Source organism: Microcebus murinus, chromosome 16 (assembly GCF_040939455.1).
Source record: "Microcebus murinus isolate Inina chromosome 16, M.murinus_Inina_mat1.0, whole genome shotgun sequence".
Lineage (NCBI taxonomy): Eukaryota > Metazoa > Chordata > Mammalia > Primates > Cheirogaleidae > Microcebus > Microcebus murinus.
In genome coordinates, this window is record NC_134119.1 from 71,107,439 (window position 1) to 71,125,235 (window position 17,797).

Below are 17,797 nucleotides of genomic sequence, written 5' to 3' on the forward strand. Positions count from 1 at the left end.
CAGCCCATCTTCCTCTCACTTTCCTCAGTTTCCATGACCATCTGCAATCCCATGGCCTTATTTCTGGGTATGTCAGACAGACATTTGTGTTGGGGCTGCATCCTCCCACCAAAGTTAACAAGCACTTCACTAGTATCTCTCTGTTTTCAGGTTATTGCCATGGGGCTGAGGATGTGGAGGTGCCTTCTGAGCAAGGTGTTTCTGTAGGAATGTCACAAGTCACAACTCCAAAGGCCCTTCTGTCCACCAAGAAGACCCAGCCCTGTGAGACATGTAGCTCACTTCTGAAAGACATACTGCACCTGGCTAATTATGATGAAACACATCCTGAGCAGGGGCTGGAAACATGTATAGCAAATCTTCACCAGCACCCAAAACAGGAACTTAGAGAGAAATTCTCCAAAGGAGATAAAAGGAGCCTTTCATTTATGAAGAACTGGAGAGTTCATATGGCAGAGAGGACTTTCCCATGCAGTGAATGTGGGAAAGCCTTCACCCACAAACATAAACTTGTTGACCATGAGAAAATTCACACTGAAGAAAGACCTTATAAATGCAGCAAATGTGGGATATTGTTTATGGAAAAGTCAACACTCAATAGACATCAGAAAGTTCATACTGGAGAAAGGCCTTATGCATGCAGTGAATGTGGGAAGGCCTTCCTTTGTAAGTCCCACCTTGTTCGTCACCAGACAATCCACTCTGGAGAAAGGCCTTATGAATGCAGTGAATGTGGAAAATTGTTTATGTGGAGTTCCACACTCATTACACATCAGAGAGTCCACACTGGAAAAAGACCTTATGGTTGTAACAAATGTGGAAAGTTCTTTAAGTGCAACTCCAACCTCTTTAGGCATTATAGAATTCATACAGGAAAAAGGGCTTATGGTTGCAGTGAATGTGGGAAATTCTTTATGGAAAGGTCTACACTCAATAGACATCAGAGAGTTCACACTGGAGAAAGGCCTTATGAGTGCAGTGAATGTGGGAAATTCTTTAGCCTGAAATCTGTCCTCATTCAACACCAAAGAGTTCACACTGGAGAAAGGCCTTATGAATGTAGTAAATGTGGGAAGGCCTTCCTTACAAAGTCCCACCTCATTTGTCACCAGACAATTCACACTGCAGCAAAGCAGTGCGGTGAATGTGGGAAATTCTTTAGGTATAACTCCACACTCAGTAGACATCAGAAAGTTCACACTGGATAAAGCCCTTACAAATGCAGGAAATGTTGGAAACCCTTTAACTGTAAAGATATTCTGGTTGGATGTCAGGCACTCTGCACTGGAGAAAGACAGTGAATGTGAGTAATCATTTAGGCACAGCTCCACACTACTATACATCAGAGAATTCACATTGCAGAAATATATGTTCAGCAAACTTGGGAAGTTATTTTGGTTCAACTCTGGTCTTATTAAACACTGGGGCTGGGCACGGTGGTTCATGCCTTTAATCCTAGCACTCTGGGAGGCCGAGCCGGGCGGATTGCTTGAAGTCAGGAGTTTGAAACCAGCCTGAGCAAGAGCTAGACCCCGTCTCTACTATAAATAGAAAGAAATTAATTGGCCAACTGATATATATAAAAAAAATTAGCATGATGGCGCATGCTTGTAGTCTCAGCTACTCGGGAGGCTGAGGCAGTAGGATTGCTTGAGCCCAGGAGTTTGAGGTTGCTGTGAGCTAGGCTGACGCCACGGCACTCACTCTGGCCTGGGTAACAAAGTGAGACTCTGTCTCAAAAAAAAAAAAACACTAGATAGTTCACACTCAAGTTTTTTCAGTAAAGTAAATGTAAAGCCTCGACATGCAAAATTATATTTTTTGAAGTCAGAATATTTACTCTAGTGAAATCTTACGAGTGGAGTAAATGTGAGACAGTCTTTTGGCACAATTCTACACTCATTAGATACCATGTAATTCACACTAGAGAAAGGTCTTATGAATGCCTTGAATGTGGGAGAGTCTTTTTTTCTTTTTGAGACAGGATCTCTATTGCCTAGGGTGGAATTCAGTGCCATGATCACAGCTTACAGCAGCCTCAAACTTGTGGGCTCAAGTGATCCTCCTGCCTCAGCCTCCTGAGTAGGTAGGACTATAGGTATAAGCTACAAAGCCTGGCTAATTTAAAAAGTTTTTTTTTTTTTTTAGAGATGGGGTCTTGCTTTGTTGTCCAGGATTATCTCAAACTCCTGGCCTCAGCTGATCTTCCTGCCTTGGCCTCCCAAAGGGCTGAGATTACAGGGGTAAGCCACCTTGCCCAGCAGGATGTGGAAGAGTCTTTAGCCAAAATTCCCACCTCATTTGGCACCATAAAGTTCACACCAGACAGAGCACTTAGGTCAGCAAATGGAGAAAGAATGAAGCCTAAAATCTCTTATTTAGCACCAAGGACTAGTTATATGTGTGTGTGTATGTGTGTATATATGTGTGTGTGTGTATATACTTTTTTTTTAATAGTGGTAAAGTACATGTCACATAAAATTTGCCATCTTAACTATTTTAATGTTGTGTTCAATACTTGCAGTACTTTCACATTGTTGTGCAGAGAATATCCTGAACTCTTTCTGTCTCTTAAAATGAATCTCTATAACCATTAATAAAAACTCATTCCTGTATTCCTTCAACCCTTGATGTCCACTATTCTACTTTTAATCTATAAATATAACTTGTTGGTACCTCATATAAGAAGAATTTTAGAGTGCTTTTTTTTCTTTTGTTACATTTTTCATTTAGGATAATATCCTCGAGACTCATTTTTTTTTCACTTTTTGCTTTTTTTCTGTCAGTCTCACTTGCATATGATCATTGATTTTGTAGCATGTGTCAGAGTTTCCTTTTTAAGGCTGAGTAATATTTCATTGTGTTTACATTTCCTTTATTCCTTCATCCATCCATGGACACTTGGATTGCTTTTGGCTGCTGTGAATATTGCCACTACAAGCATGAGTGTACAAGTATGTCTTCAAGACCCTGCTTTCAATTCTTGGGTTTATTCCCAGAAGTGGAATTATTGGATCATATGGTAATTCTATTTGTAATTCTTTGAGAAACTATTTTCTTTTTTTTTTTTTTTCTAGTCCATGCAGATGCATAGAGAAACTATTTTCCATGGTGCACATACCATTTGACATTTGCACAAACAGTCCACAGGAGTCATGATTTCTTCTCATCCTAACCCATAGAAAGTTTCTAGGTGATTTTGTTGCTGCTAATATAGGGTCTACATTTTGAAGTCTCACTCCATTTTTATGGCAATGCACATATTTTGTAAATATTCCTCATTTCTGTTTGTGTTCCATTTTGTGAGCCTTTTCATTTTATTGATTAATTTCTCCCAATGTTTACAACCAATAAATCATTTGTCATCTTGGATATAAAACAAATAGAAATCTTTGCTAAATACCAATAGCATACTGTAGCCTCTGGATCATTTTCTCCTCCAATCTATCTAGATATTTATGAGCATGTAATCTTGTATGAGAATATATCTTGTAAAGAATAAATTTTAAAGGATTTAAGTAAAGTCAAAGTGACAAGCAATTTATTTACCTGTGGACCTGCCCTCTCTCTCTAGGGAGTTGAATCTCAATGTGTTTGCTCTAACTATGACTTTCCTGGCATGTCCTTACGGTGGGGTGTGCTTGCCCTGACCATGTTAACAGGTTCTAGGCAACAAATGGATTGGTTTAGAGATGCTAAAGCCATACAACCTATCAGAGTTTGTGTCATTTTGAAAATTATGCAAAATTATAAGTGATCTTATATGGGATTTGAGGAATTTGGGATTCTCCCTTTAGCCAAAGTTCTGACAATCACACTGAGCAAAAGAATTTAGTTTAAAGTGGGAAAGTGGAATTCATAACTTAAATTATTCTGTTCTTTATGAAAGGATTATCAACAAAAATTTGTGAACCACATGCCTCCTCCTCAAGTCTCCACTGAAGCATCTTAACATTTTTAGGACAATTTGTTAATCATTTTTGGAATTATAAAATATAAGATTTATCATCTATCCTTTTTTAAATCAGAATACTTAAGGCTGGTCATTTTAATCATTCTTAAGCATACAGTTCTATTGCATTATATACATTCACATTTTTGTGCAACCCTCACCACCATACATGTCCAGAACTTTTTCATCTTCCTCAAGTGAAACTCTGTATGCATAAACACTAATCCCCCCACTGTCAGTTCCCAGCAATTAAGAATTTGACTTGCCAAAATAAAAAAATAAAAATTAAAAAAAAAAAAAGAATTTGACTACTCAGGGAACCCTATGTAAAGGGAATCATACAATAATTGTCCTTTTTTGACTGGCTTGTTTCACTTGGCATAATGTCTTCAATTAGGGCACTTTTGACTATGAATATTAACCTTATTTAAATAACGTATTGCTAGAAAAACATCTGGATTTAAAGCTTATTTCTTTTTTATTAAAGGTATTTTCTCCCTAGACTTGCATCTACTATATTTGATCAGAAGTTGAATGTACTCCCATCTTCCTAAGTGATTCTTTTTTCACTCTCACCCCAGGTAGAGTGCAGTGGCATCATTATAGCTCTCTGCAACCTTAAATTCCTGGGCTCAAGTGATCCTCCTGCCTCAGTCTCCAGAGTAGCTGGGACTAGAGGTGCACGCCACTACCCAGCTAATTTTTCTATTTTTTGTAGAGATGGGGTCTTGCTCTTTCTCAGGCTGGTCTCGAACTCCTGAATTCAAGTGTTCTTCCTGCCTTGGCCTCCCAGTGTGCTAGGATTATAGGTGTGAGCCACTGAGCCCAGCCCTAAATGATATTTTTTTGTATTTTTCAAGTTGTCAGTTTCTTTTTGTGTTTTCTAACTGTATTTTATTTTAATGTGTGCCTAGTTGTGGGTTTTTAAAAAATGCATTCCTTACATGTGTTTGCCTTCTGTTAAAAAATAAATAAATAAAAAATGCATTCCTCTTTAATTTTCTTCCAACTTGTAAATTTTATGTTCATGATCCCTATCTTTTTTCAAAATATTTTCTTTCTTTAGCTTTTGTTATAGCCTTCTCTGCTCCTGCATCTAACCTTCCAGCTTTTCAGTCCATAGTTAGTTGGATTCATTTTGCTATGCATCCCATCTATTATGTTCTTTACCTTATTTTTGCATTTTGTTCAAGTTTTAAATTCTTATTTATATGATTTATTGTTTCTTCTGTTTGTGAATAAAATGTACATACATATTTTATATCTACTTTAATCTCTTACACAAAATATTTTTCAGGTTATTTATATAGTGCAACCTTATAATGATTGTGTTTTTCAGATAGCTAAAGGTGTTGCTTTCTTTGAGGTACTTTGAGATGATCCACTGGGGTAAGGATGGGATTGATGCCAGGCCTTAGTTTGTGTTCCTTGAGTTGGGTTAAAACTGGCAAGAATGGGCTTAAGGTACTCTAATACTGTTGATGAGAACCCCAACTTCCTGGAGCCAGGACACCCTCTTATCTTTAAATGTTTGATGAGATGGAAGACGATCAATTCATCATTTCAGAATAACTATGATTAAAATATCAGTTACAGTAGGTAAAATTCATTACTGGAAAAATCTGTAAGAATAATATCTCTGGAAATTAATATATGCATGGAAACATTTTAAAATATGACACAGAACAGAGTAAATATAATGATAGATACTTGAATAGTAGCATAAGATTGAAATTTGAGTCAATTCTCTCATATTTTATCTAATTCAAATCAACTTTCAATATTCTAGCCAGCACTTTGAGGACTCTCTTAAATGCATTTGAAAATTAATAGAAAAGCAAAATTTCCATGAGAGATAAGACAATTTTGAAAAAGAAGTTCAAGAAATAATAACTTACAACACCTAATGTGAGGAAATTCTAGAAAGCTGTAGTTACTGCAAGGTGGTCGTGAACAAGATCAGTCCAGTCAACAGTGGACTAGAAGAGGGCTCTATGTGTAAGGAGAAGTGTGTGACAACTGTGGTAAAGGAGTTCTCAGTTTCTCATGGCTCTTTGTGGTCTGCCCTTTTGATTTCCCTCATGACCTCAGTCCTCACGGCAGTTCCTTCCCTGACCTTCAGCTCCAGCCTCACTAGCCTCATTGTTGTTTTTGAAATATTCCAAACTGATTCCTATGTTTGGGTTGTGTCCTTGTTCCCACCTTCTGGAATGTTTATTCCAAATATATACTTGGCTTTGCTTCCTACCTTCTTAGTGCCTTTACCCAAGTGTCCTGCTTAGAATTATGCTTTCTATTGGCACTGGATGCATGACTTAAGTGGATTACCTTTCCTTATCTTATTTTCTGCTTTGTTTATTTTTTAGTTCAGCATATAATATAATATTATTTTTACCTCCTTTATTTTATATATTCTTGTAGGAATTTAAACACCATAAAGGGAAGTGTTGATGATGTTAGGTTGCAATGTTCATCTTACACAAATAACAGTACTGTGTAACTCAGTATAGGTCCACAATAAATTTTTGTTGAATTAACTAATTACTGTCTTATATGATAATGGCTCAGTGGATGGAGAGAAAAAGAAGTGAACTTGTACATAATAGCAGTTAAAATGATAGTTTGATATGGACTGATTAAATATAAAAAATAGGAACTAAACTAAGAGCTATTTTTGTAATTTTTAGCATGTGAAAGTAATGTTTTCTTCATTTGGTTCCATTTGCTATGTTTTCATTCTAAATCAATGCAAAATATTTAATTTTTAAAGTTTAGTATATTGTGATAAATGAAAATTAAGGTCCTCCATAATTTCTTTTTGCTTGTTCTTCTGCATTTTTTTCCAGACATACTCTAAAATTAGCTTTTCAAGTACTATAAATCCCATGTGAAAATTTTTATTGAGATTGCATTGAATTTATGTATTATTTTGAAATTTTTCCATCTTTAGAATATTCAGTCTTTCAATAAGAAATATGTGTAGTTATCAGTTCTGGTCTTCTTATATGTATTTAATAATATTTTAAGTTCTCTCACTTCACCTTGCATAGTGTTTTTTGTTTTATCCTTGGGTATTTCAAATGTTTAATTTTCCACAGGGAATGGGATCTTGTTTTTGTTTTTTTTAATTTTCTACAGAGAAAATAATGGGAGAATTTTTAAAAAGGAAGATTTGGAGAAGAGGAAAGAGAATGAAAAGAGAAAGAAAAACTCAAATGTGAAGATTATACGATACTTAAAGAAGATAGAGAAGTTGAGTTTTATTGAGGACTTATCATGTGATGTGCATGTGTTGGGGGAGTGGTTTACAAGCCTAATTTCTTATAATCAGTAAGCCACCTGGTTTGTTTGAGAGAATTGAAGTTTAGAAAGGTCACCAAAGTTGTATGGAACAGGATTAGAAAGGTAACAGGTTTGGAGTGAAAGCTAGGAACCAGTTCCAGATTTCACTCTTAGGTAAGTAAGTTTTTAATCCCCAAGGCACAAAATATTAGATAAAAAGATGATTACTACAATTGCATGCAAATTTAAGACTGACTTTCCTAAAACTTATGAAAGTCAAAATTTAGAGAGTTGAGGGATTGAGAAAAAGCATTAAATATATGTAAATCTGCCCAGTTTTAAACAGGTTTAGGCATTCAAATTTTAGATTTTTATTTCTCAATAAAAAGTCAAAGTCTCTACAAATGAACTAAAATAGGAGTAGATAATAAACATAATTTGAAAAAAACAGTTGGTCATGATGTTTCTTTTTCTATTTGTCAAGATTTTATTGAAGAAGTTTATGTATTTCAATTTTACAATATTGAGAACATAAAATATAGACTATATTTACAAATTGAAGAAACAAACAAAAAAATCAGTTGGCTACTAAGCACATGAGTCAGTGCTTAAACCCTTGGTATCATTAAGTGCAAATTAAATCTAAATGCATGTTCCTTAAAATTTCACAAACTACTAAGCTTTGGTAAGCAGGGATGGGGCGATGTAGCAGCAATTGTGCATATGTACCTCACAGGAGCATGAAGAACAATCTGGACAGGGACTTTAGCAATTGCTTTCCTGGGATATCCTGTGATGCAACAATTTTGCTTCTGTCAAATTTCTCAAGCAGGTATAAAATTTCTCATAGGGCAGAGTTTGCTCACAATACTATCCAAGGAAGTGGGAGATGGAGGCACAATGTCGTGGCAGCAGGTAGTGAGATGATCCAGGACATCCATGAGTGGAGAAATGGAGGAGTGAACTTCCACACTAAAGTTCCACAGGTTAGTAGTTATCAGCACTTGAAGAAAGAAGTACCCAGGAATATGTGCATGTAGGTGTGAAGTGTATAATGCAATATGATTAGGGTACATTTGAAAGAACAGGGCTCCTCTTACTGGAACTCAAGCAAATACACAATACAACATACACACACACACACATCAAACACATTACAACAGTGGTTGATAAATGGGAGAATTGCAGAGATATGAGAACAGGAATGCCCTCATGCTGTTCCCCATCTTGGTGTCACTTCATAGCTGCTAACTGAATTGAGATCCCCACAGTAATTTTGGAAAGTGGATAGTAAAAGGTGAACCACCTGAGAAAATGTATTTTCCAAACATGGCCTATAGCTAACATGTTAGATAGTGATCTGGGCAAAAACCTAGGAATGGAATGGCAATGCTATAGATCTGGTGAATGATTACATGTTTTCATTGATCTTTTTTGGAGCACTAGTTGGTTTACAGAGAAATTCAGTGGAAAATACAGTATTCTTGTATTCTTCTTCTTCATTACTATCTTGACCCACAATTTGTCTTATTATTAGCAACTTGTATTAGTGCTAATAAGTACATTCATAGTAATTGATAAACAAATGCCTATACATTATTATTCAAGTCAACAGATTACATTAGGGGTCACATTCTGTGTTGTACCTTCCATATTTTTTTGGTGGAGGAGACAAGATCTCACTCTGCTGCCCAGGTTTAGAGTGCTTTAGCATCATCATAGCTCTTTGCAACCTCAGATTCCTGGGCTTAAGCAATCCTCCTCCCTCAGCTTCCCAAGTAACTGGGACTACAGGCATACACCACGATGGCCAGCTAGTTTGTGTGTGTGTGTGTGTGTGTGTGTTTGTGTGTGTGCAGATGGGGTCTTGCTCTTGCTCTGGCTGGTCTTGAGCTGGTGGCCTCAAGTGATCCTCTCGCCTCAGCTTCCCAACGTGTTAGGATTACTGGCATCAACTACCCCCAATTTTTTGGCCACCCCCATTTTTTTTCTTTTTGACATGAGTTCTCACTCTGTCACCCAGGCTGGAGTGCAGTGGCCCAGCCATAGCTCATTGCAGCCTCAAACTCCTGGGCTCAAGTGATTCTCCTGCCTCAGCCTTCTGAGTCATTGGGATTTCAGGTGTATGGCACCATCCCAGTGTGTGAGTTTCAAAATATGTACGTTACATGTTTTCATCTTTATTGTATAATATAGATGAGTTTCACTGCTTTTAAATTTTCCAATTATCCACCTGTTCATTATTTCACCTCTTTTCATGAATACCTGGTATCATCTGGTGTTTTACTGTCTCCATCATTTGCCTTTTCCTGTGTGTCATAAAATCTGATTCATATGATATGTAGCTTTTTCAGATCACCTTCTTTCACTCAGTAATATGCATTTAAGGTTTCTCCATGTCTTTTCATGACTTGACACCACATGTCTTTTCATCTCTGAGCAATATTCCATTGTATGGATGCACCACAGTTTGTTATGAATTCACCTGCTGAAGGACATTTTGGTAGTTCCACATTTTGGCAAAAATGTGGAACAAATAAAATAAAGCTGCTATAAACAACTATGTGCCGGTTTTATGTGGACCTAAGCTTTCAACTCCTGTAGGGAAATGCCAAAGTGAGAGAATTCCGGATTGTATACCAAGAGTAACCCCGCAGGATAGCAGACCCTCAGGGCAACTCCCTGTGAAACAAAGGAAAGATCAAGGGAAGTAGTGCAGCAGGGCCCAACCAGGACACTGCTGAGCCACACTCCACTCCTCAGGGCAAGGGGAATGTCCAGTACTACAATCATGGGGCCCTTGTTAGTGCCCTTACAGAATTACGCAGCTGAGGCCCTCACCAGACGATGCCCAATCTTGAACATTCCAACCATCGGAATCATGAGCCAAATGAACCATTTTCTTTATAAATTACCCAGGCACAGGCAATCCTTTATAGCAACATTAAACAGACTAAGACACCATAGGTTCTGTGTTTCCCCAAAAATAAGACAGGCTCTTCTATTTATTTTTCCTCAAGAAGACACCCTAGGGGTGATTCTCAGGGGATGTGTTATTTTCCCCTTAAAGCCTCCGCTTGCAGCACGTACAGGATGGCCGGGACCTGACAGGGGGAGCCGACCTTGTTGGTGGGGCTGCCCGCACCTTTCCAGTGACCTCTGGGATAGTAGCTGTCATGATGGGGCAGATGAGAAGGGCTGCTTGTCTTACCACTCCACGACGAAATGCATGGGTTGTGCAGATATACTGCGTAGTCACACCCATCACTAGGTTTTATTTTTGGGGTAGGGCTTATATTGCATAAATGCTTAGAAATCCTGCTAGGTCTTATTTTATGGGTAGGTCTTATTTTGGGGGACACATAGTATTGTGTAGATTTTTATTTGCAAGGATATTTTTTTAGCTAATGTTGCTACTAAGTGATGTATTTGCCATTTACAGTATGCAAAAATGGATCTATCAAATTTTTGTAATGTGTTGCAAAAACCTGAATACAGGATATATAGGCCTTTTTATAAGTCAATACAGGATGCAGGAAAAATCAGTAAATACAAGATATGTTCTTGAACTGTGCCAGGTCTTAGTTGATAAATGTGACTTAGTTACTACACAAGTCAATGCCATTAAAAGAAAAGTTTAATGTTGCTCAAAGTTCCCCTGGACATGGGTACCACACATCACACAGGCCACAAGAGACCTTATCACATGCAGAGACCAGGAAGCAGAGAAAAGAGGAACTGGGACTGTGCCTTTATACCTAAAGTGGCAGGGAGTAACAAGGTGAGGATATCTCTATTGGGCAGGTAAGGAAAACACACGTTAGGGTTTGTGGTTGGGGGGTTTTATATGAGTTTTCATGCACCCAAGTAAGTGACTTGGAAGAAAGAGAAGTGAACAAATTTGGCTGTTAGTCTGGCCTTGTGATTAATTAACACCAAATAGACAAATGCAGAATCTAAAGATATATAGAACAGTCCTGTATACACATAGTGTCGTGCCCGCCTCGCCAGCAAGGAAGACGCGGCAACAGGAGTCCTTCTGACCGTGCTTTATTGGGGGATTTCTTAGGCTACATTTTGCGGAAGACCCAGAAAAGGGGAAGGGCAGTTTCTTATATACACTGCAAAGCAGGAAACTCATATCATTGGTTACATTCGACACACAGGCGCAGAACTTGTTTACCAGCGGGAGAAGCAAGGGCGAGGCACCGGATATCAGCGCCATATTTTAATGGCGTTGTCACCGCGCCCCACAGCTCCCCCTGTTTTATTTAATAAATGAGCACTGAGCAGCCGCTCAGCCCCGTCTTTCGACAGAGCGATCAAGGCTGCAGAGCCTCATAGCCAACAGCTGTCACCTTGCCTCGTGCAATGAGCAGAACTCAGAGGCGTGCAAAGGCTGACTGCCAGGCAGACAAAATGGGTAAGGCCTCTGTCTTAGGCTACATGGGTTGCTTCCCCATCATGGCTCAAATTTACGACGCTCAATGATGGGGCCCCATGCATTCCCGTCATGGAGTAACCTTACAGCCAACTCGGGGGGCTGCTGGGGCGATAACAGCGCCCTAGTTCAACATGTTCAGCCAAACCTGTGGGTTTTGCCCAAGCTCTAACGCAGCAAAAGCCTGAATCATTAAAATCTGATTACGTTGATTTTGACGCGCCATTTTGACAATATATGTGAGCCCTAATATGGCAATAAGCGCAAGGAGACCTGCCAAGGCGCCCATACCAGCCCATTCCTTAAGATGATTGGTAGCTTGTGAAATCCAGCTAGTTAAACCTTTAGCAACAGCAAGATCAACCCGTGTAGAATTAATATGAATAATGGACTGCTGTAACTCAAGTAACAGTCCCTCAAATCCATGAGACCAATTAGACATTAGGTAATGGGACAGTTGGCGAGACAAGTTTGCTGCACGGGACAAATTATGATAGGGGATGGAGGTAACACATAAACCGGGCCACCGCTGCTCGCATCCCAGCTGCACAAGCTGCAATAACGAGTCCACTTGTTCTTGGACTAAGTCCACTCTTTGAGTAATGATCGTAATTTCTCCTTTAAGCTGCGAGTTGACATTCACTTGGGTCGCCAAAGCGGTGGCCACTCCCACAGACAGGTCGTTCACAGCCTGGGCAGTCTGAACTGTAGACGTCAGTGCAACAGTGGCGGCTGTAGCGCTAGCAACAGCGATGCCTATGGCAGTCACTATGGCCGCTGTTATACCAAAGTCACAGCGGTATCTGAACAGCGTCATCGATGAGGGCGCTTCAACTGGAACAGGGATGAACCGAGGTAAGCGCGCCACAAATGCAGAGGAGTGTTGTGTAGCATTCCAGCAAAGGGAATACAAGCAAGTGTCATTGGAACAGGATAACACGTCGCCATCAGTGGACAGATTGGTAACAATAAAGATAAAAGGTGGCCAAACACAGACCGGGGTGGGAGCAAAAGATATATTAGACCAAGGCTTGGTTTTGTTTAATGTATTCTCAAAGTAGGAGCTCTCATTTTATCTCCACTCTGCTGTCTCTATCTTTCCTCTCGCAATCATAGAAAATGGTGCCAAGTCAGTGCAACTACCGTTAATTCCACACAATAACTACAAATCAAACGGGTTAGCTGGATCCCAAAGCCAAGGGCTTTGTGAGGTGAAATTGACCCCAGGATCGGTGGCACTATACACAGTAGACATTCTGGGCGACATGGTGAAGAAACTATCGACAACCCAGGATGCATATCTACTCTGGCACCCCGTCCAAGGTGCAAGGGATTCTCTACTTCTTTGGCTATGGCATCTGGGTGCCCACTTAGGCTGTAATTCCAGACCGCCATTAACCCTTGCTGGCCAAACGCCATGAATAGCGGTGCCGTTAGCCTCAGGGATGGCCTGGGACGGTTTGTCAAGCCAAACAGCTACCTGCCGATACAAACGAAGGCACTGAGGGCGGTAGGAAACATTAGTTACCAGAGTAAAACAAAGTGACCCAGCGACAGTAATGTTTGCGCTATGAGAAAAGTTTGCCTGTTTAGGGTCGAAAGGAACATAAGGCAGGTCCAGTGAGATGTTGGTGGTGAGGAAACGAGGAAAGACGGTGGAGTCATGGCGGATCGGCATCGGCATCGGGAAGACGTCCATCACCGCCCACCTGGGCTCCGCCTCGGACCCCGTCACTATTAGGCCCATCAGCAGGCTCAGCCACAACAGGCTCATCGTCGCTGGGATCTGGGCGGACTAGTCTGGTCAGCCGGGCTGGTACCCAAACAGGGTTCTCTTGGTCCTGTGGGAAAACACAAACAGATCCCCTGGATCTGGCCACTACCGGATCCGGGCCTTTCCACTGGTTAGACAACACATCCTTCCACTTTACCAGCTCCTTCTTAGGCTGTCCAGGTGCAACATGCCTGTCAGCGGCGGAGCGCCCTCTGGCGTCTAGATTTAAAAAATTCAAAGTAAAGAGAGCAAGGGAAAGGCGTCCTTTTGGTGCTATTGCCGGTAAGGCATCTCCCCCTTTTTGTTTTTGCAGATACATTTTGAGTGTGCCATGGGCACGTTCCACAATGCCTTGCGCTTGAGGGTTGTAGGGAAGACCGGTGCGGTGCTCCACACCCAAGCGAGTGCAAAATTGTTGAAAAGCTTTGGAAGCATAGGCTGGGCCATTATCAGTTTTGACAATCTGGGGTTTACCCCAGGCTGCCCAAGCCTCTAGGCAGTGGGTAATTACCTGACTGGCCTTTTCCCCAGGCAGAGGAGTGGCATGAAGGACACCTGAGCAGGTATCAATAGAAACGTGCACATACTGTAATTTGCTAAATGAAGGAATGTGGGTGACATCCATCTGCCAAAGTTGCAGTGGGCGCAACCCTCGGGGGTTAACTCCAGTGTGAGTAACAGAACGAAAGGGAGCGCAAGGTGCGCACTGCAGAACTATGTCACGAGACTCAGCGCGAGAGATGTTGAACTTGAGGCGCAGAGTTTCGGCTGGCACGTGATACAACTTGTGAAACTCAGTAGCAGCAACAAGCGGGTCTGCTACCCAGAGGGCCCGAGTGGCGCGGTCTGCCAAGTTGTTCTTTGCCACCATGGGTCCTGGTAGCAGAGAATGGGCTCTGATGTGCTGAATAGAAAATGGGTTTTTCCTGTTTAGAATAGTATTTCTAATTTCTGTAAATACAGAAAAGACTGCACTTTTGGCAAGAATGTGAAAGGAGTTTTCTAACTGTTTAACTGCGTTGACCACATAAAAGGAGTCTGAGATGATGTTGATAGGTTCAGTGATAGTACTGAGAACCAGACCGACTATGGCACACTCTACTAGCTGAGGAGAAGAATAGTCAAATTGTTTTGTATACACCTTGTCCTGAATGACATAGCTCCCAATACCTGTCTTAGAGCCATCGGTATACACATTCAAGGCATCAACCAAAGGTAACAGTGACGTTACTCTTGGGAAAATAAGCTCGTTTTTCATTGCAAATTGCAGTAAGGCATGTCTGGGATAATGGTTGTCAATGCTCTCTGGGAAGGTGCATCTTAATATGGCCCATACATCAAGAGTGGCACATAAGGTGTTTACCTGATTGGCAGTATATGGACAGATCAGGCTATCAGGAAAGCGCCCGAAATGAGAAACAGCCAAGTTAATACCCTTTAATGCTATCTCAGCCACACAGGTAGGATAATGGCCAATCACTTTTCTTGGAGAGGCTTGAGGATGCACTCATAAAAGGGGACCATCCTGCCAAAGCACTGCCGTAGGAAGCGTAGGAGAAGGGAGTACACAGAGGGAGAAAGGATCATGGTGTTGAATGCGCACTAGTTGCGCCCTTTGAATTGCTTCTTCTACCTTATGAAGAGCCTTAAGGGCCTCAGGAGTCAAAGTTTTAGGAGACGTGATGTGTGAGTCTCCCTCTAGAATCTGAAATAATGGCTTCAGCTCTGCTGTGGTAAGACATAAAAAAGGTCGAAGCCAATTGATATTTCCTAGCAGTTTCTGAAAATCGTTTAAGGTCTTCAAAGCATCTCTTCGGATGGACAGTCTTTGGGGCACAATCTTGTCAGGGAGAATATTACTGCCAAGAAACGTGCCTACCTCTCCCTCTTGCACCTTTTCAGGGGCAATCAACAAGCCTTTTCTTTTCAAGTGAGCCTGAAGGGATGCGTAAGCTTGGCGAAGCGTGCCCTCAGCACGATGACATAAGAGAATGTCATCCATGTAGTGAATAATCTTTACCTTTGAAAACTTCTGCCTAACCGGCTGGATAGCTGAGGCCACATAAAGTTGGCACATAGTGGGACTGTTAGCCATGCCCTGAGGCAAAACCTGCCATTGATATCTTGCATCAGGCTGCTCGTGGTTTGTGGAGGGCAGCGTGAATGCAAATCTGTTTTTATCCTGCGGATGCAGAGGAATAGAGAAAAAACAGTCTTTGATGTCTATAATAATAAGGCTCCAACGTTTAGGCAATGCTGAGAGAAGGGGCAATCCTCTTTGAACAGGCCCCATAAGCTGTATCTGGGCATTAATTGTTTTAAGGTCATGCAACAGTCTCCATTTACCAGACTTCTTTTTAATTACAAAAATAGGAGTATTCCAAGGAGATTGAGAGGGTTCAAGATGTCCAAGAGTAAGCTGTTCTTGTACTAAATCACGGGCAGCATGTAACTTCTCTTTAGGCAAGGGCCACTGAGGCACCCACACCGGCTCGTCTGTTTTCCAGGGTATGGGCAGAAGCTCCTCAGTGGCCCCTAGGAAAAACCCAGCCCTTGCCTAGAGTTATTGCCCGATGCTGGTACAGGGCTACGCGAGCCCTGCAGCTGCTTTCCAAGCCCTCTTCCAGGGACAGCTCCCATGTTTTTCATCATTTGCTGACTTTGAGGGGAATAGTCATTGGTCAGCTTGAAGTCTAACTGCTGCAACAAGTCTCGCCCCCACAGGTTGACCGGGAGGGGCAAGACATATGGTTGGAACACCCCAGAATGTCCTTCAGTATCTTTCCATGGGAGGAGGGAGGCACTCATAAAAGGGGCCGAGGCGTAACCGAGCCCGCGCAGGGTGTTAGGTGAGGAAACGGTAGGCCAAGCTTTAGGCCACCAGCGCTCGGAAATGATGCTTGTGTCAGCCCCTGTATCTAACAGCCCCTCGAACTCTTTATCTTGCACCCTCAGCCGAAGGGTGGGTCTGTCTTGCAAATCTAACGAAAGGAAAGCACAATGGCCACCCGAGGAACCGAAACCTTTTGTTCCTCGCTCTTTCTGCTTGCTGGCAAAAAGACTATGCAAACTAGGGAGGATAAGTAACTGGGCTATGCGATCTCCAGGTGTGATGGAGATGATGCCACGCGCAGCCGAGCACATGATCTTTATGTGGCCTTGAAAGTCAGAGTCAATCACCCCTGGGTGGACTAAGAGTCCCTTTAGGGTAGAGGAGGACCGCCCCAGAACCAGCCCCACCGTGTTATTGGGCAATGGCCCTTTGAAATCAGAAGGGATAGGCTGGCACCCCAAGGAAGGGGTCAGAACTACTGGGGTGGTGGCACAGAGGTCCAATCCTGCTGACCCGGGTGTCGCCCGCCGTGGCTCTCGGGGGCCCCCGGAGTCAGGGGTGTTAGAAACGGGTTGTTCCCCGACATTTGTAGCAGGGACGAACCATGGGGCCCCTGAGGGCCTCCCTGAGCCATCATCACCCCATATGTTTGCGGGCCCTGGGATGGTGGGCCCTGCCAGGCGTTTTTTTGCTGCTGTACAGGTCTACCTTTAGCATTTTTATGAATGGGTCTGCCCTGCTTATCTCTTATTGACCGGCATTCAGAACTCCAGTGACAGCCCTTGCCGCAAACCGTACATAGTCCCGGTTGCGGTTGGGGAGCCCTAGGGGCCTCCCGTTTTTTCGGAGCATGGCACTGCCGCTTTAAGTGCCCCGGTTTGCCACAATTGTAGCACTTCTACTCTTGGCGCGATTGGGCCGCCAGAACGGCAGCCGCCAACCCGCTATTAGTCAGGGGACCGCCGATCTCTCTGCAGGCTTTTAGCCACGCCTCCAAGCCCTTTGATTTCCAGGGAGCAATGGCATTTTTGCACTGGGTGGTACATTGCTCATACACTAGCTGCTCTACTAAAGGCATAGCTGTCTCTAGGTCTCCAAAGATCTTTCTTGCCGCCTCTACCAAGCGTGCCACAAAATCAGAGAATGGTTCAGCTGGGGCTTGAATAATCTTAGTCAAGTTTCCCCTAACCTCACCCCGGTTGGGCAAGCTCTTTTATGCCTTGATAGCTATACTATTAATTTGTGCATATACTTCCTCGGGGTAACCTGTCTGATTGTTGGCCCATTGTCCCTGTCCTGTCAGCATATCGTAAGTCCAATGTTCTTTTCCTTGCCCATGAGCGGCATTTTGCCTAGCCTGCCCATGACAGCCTTCACAATAGATAGACTTCTAATCAAGGTACTGTCCTGTGGTTAAAACAGCCCGAGTGAGTTTATTCCAATCGTCGGGCGTAAAGGCGCCGTTGGCCTGGCGCTCAACTAAAGCCAGAGTATAAGCAGCGCCATGGCCCCAAT

General features: G+C 42.1%; 1 protein-coding gene across 1 annotated transcript in view; it reads left to right on the top strand.

Annotated features, from left to right (window-relative positions):
• LOC105863859 (uncharacterized) overlaps nt 1–17,797 on the top strand; it is a 39,191-nt gene that overhangs the window by 8,659 nt on the left and 12,735 nt on the right. Inside the window, exons 3-6 of the mRNA XM_075993458.1 lie at nt 151–1,205; nt 12,301–12,474; nt 13,763–13,816; nt 17,176–17,322. Of these exons, the coding sequence (XP_075849573.1) occupies nt 151–1,205; nt 12,301–12,474; nt 13,763–13,816; nt 17,176–17,322 (1,430 nt within the window). The remainder of the gene's footprint in view (nt 1–150; nt 1,206–12,300; nt 12,475–13,762; nt 13,817–17,175; nt 17,323–17,797) is intronic.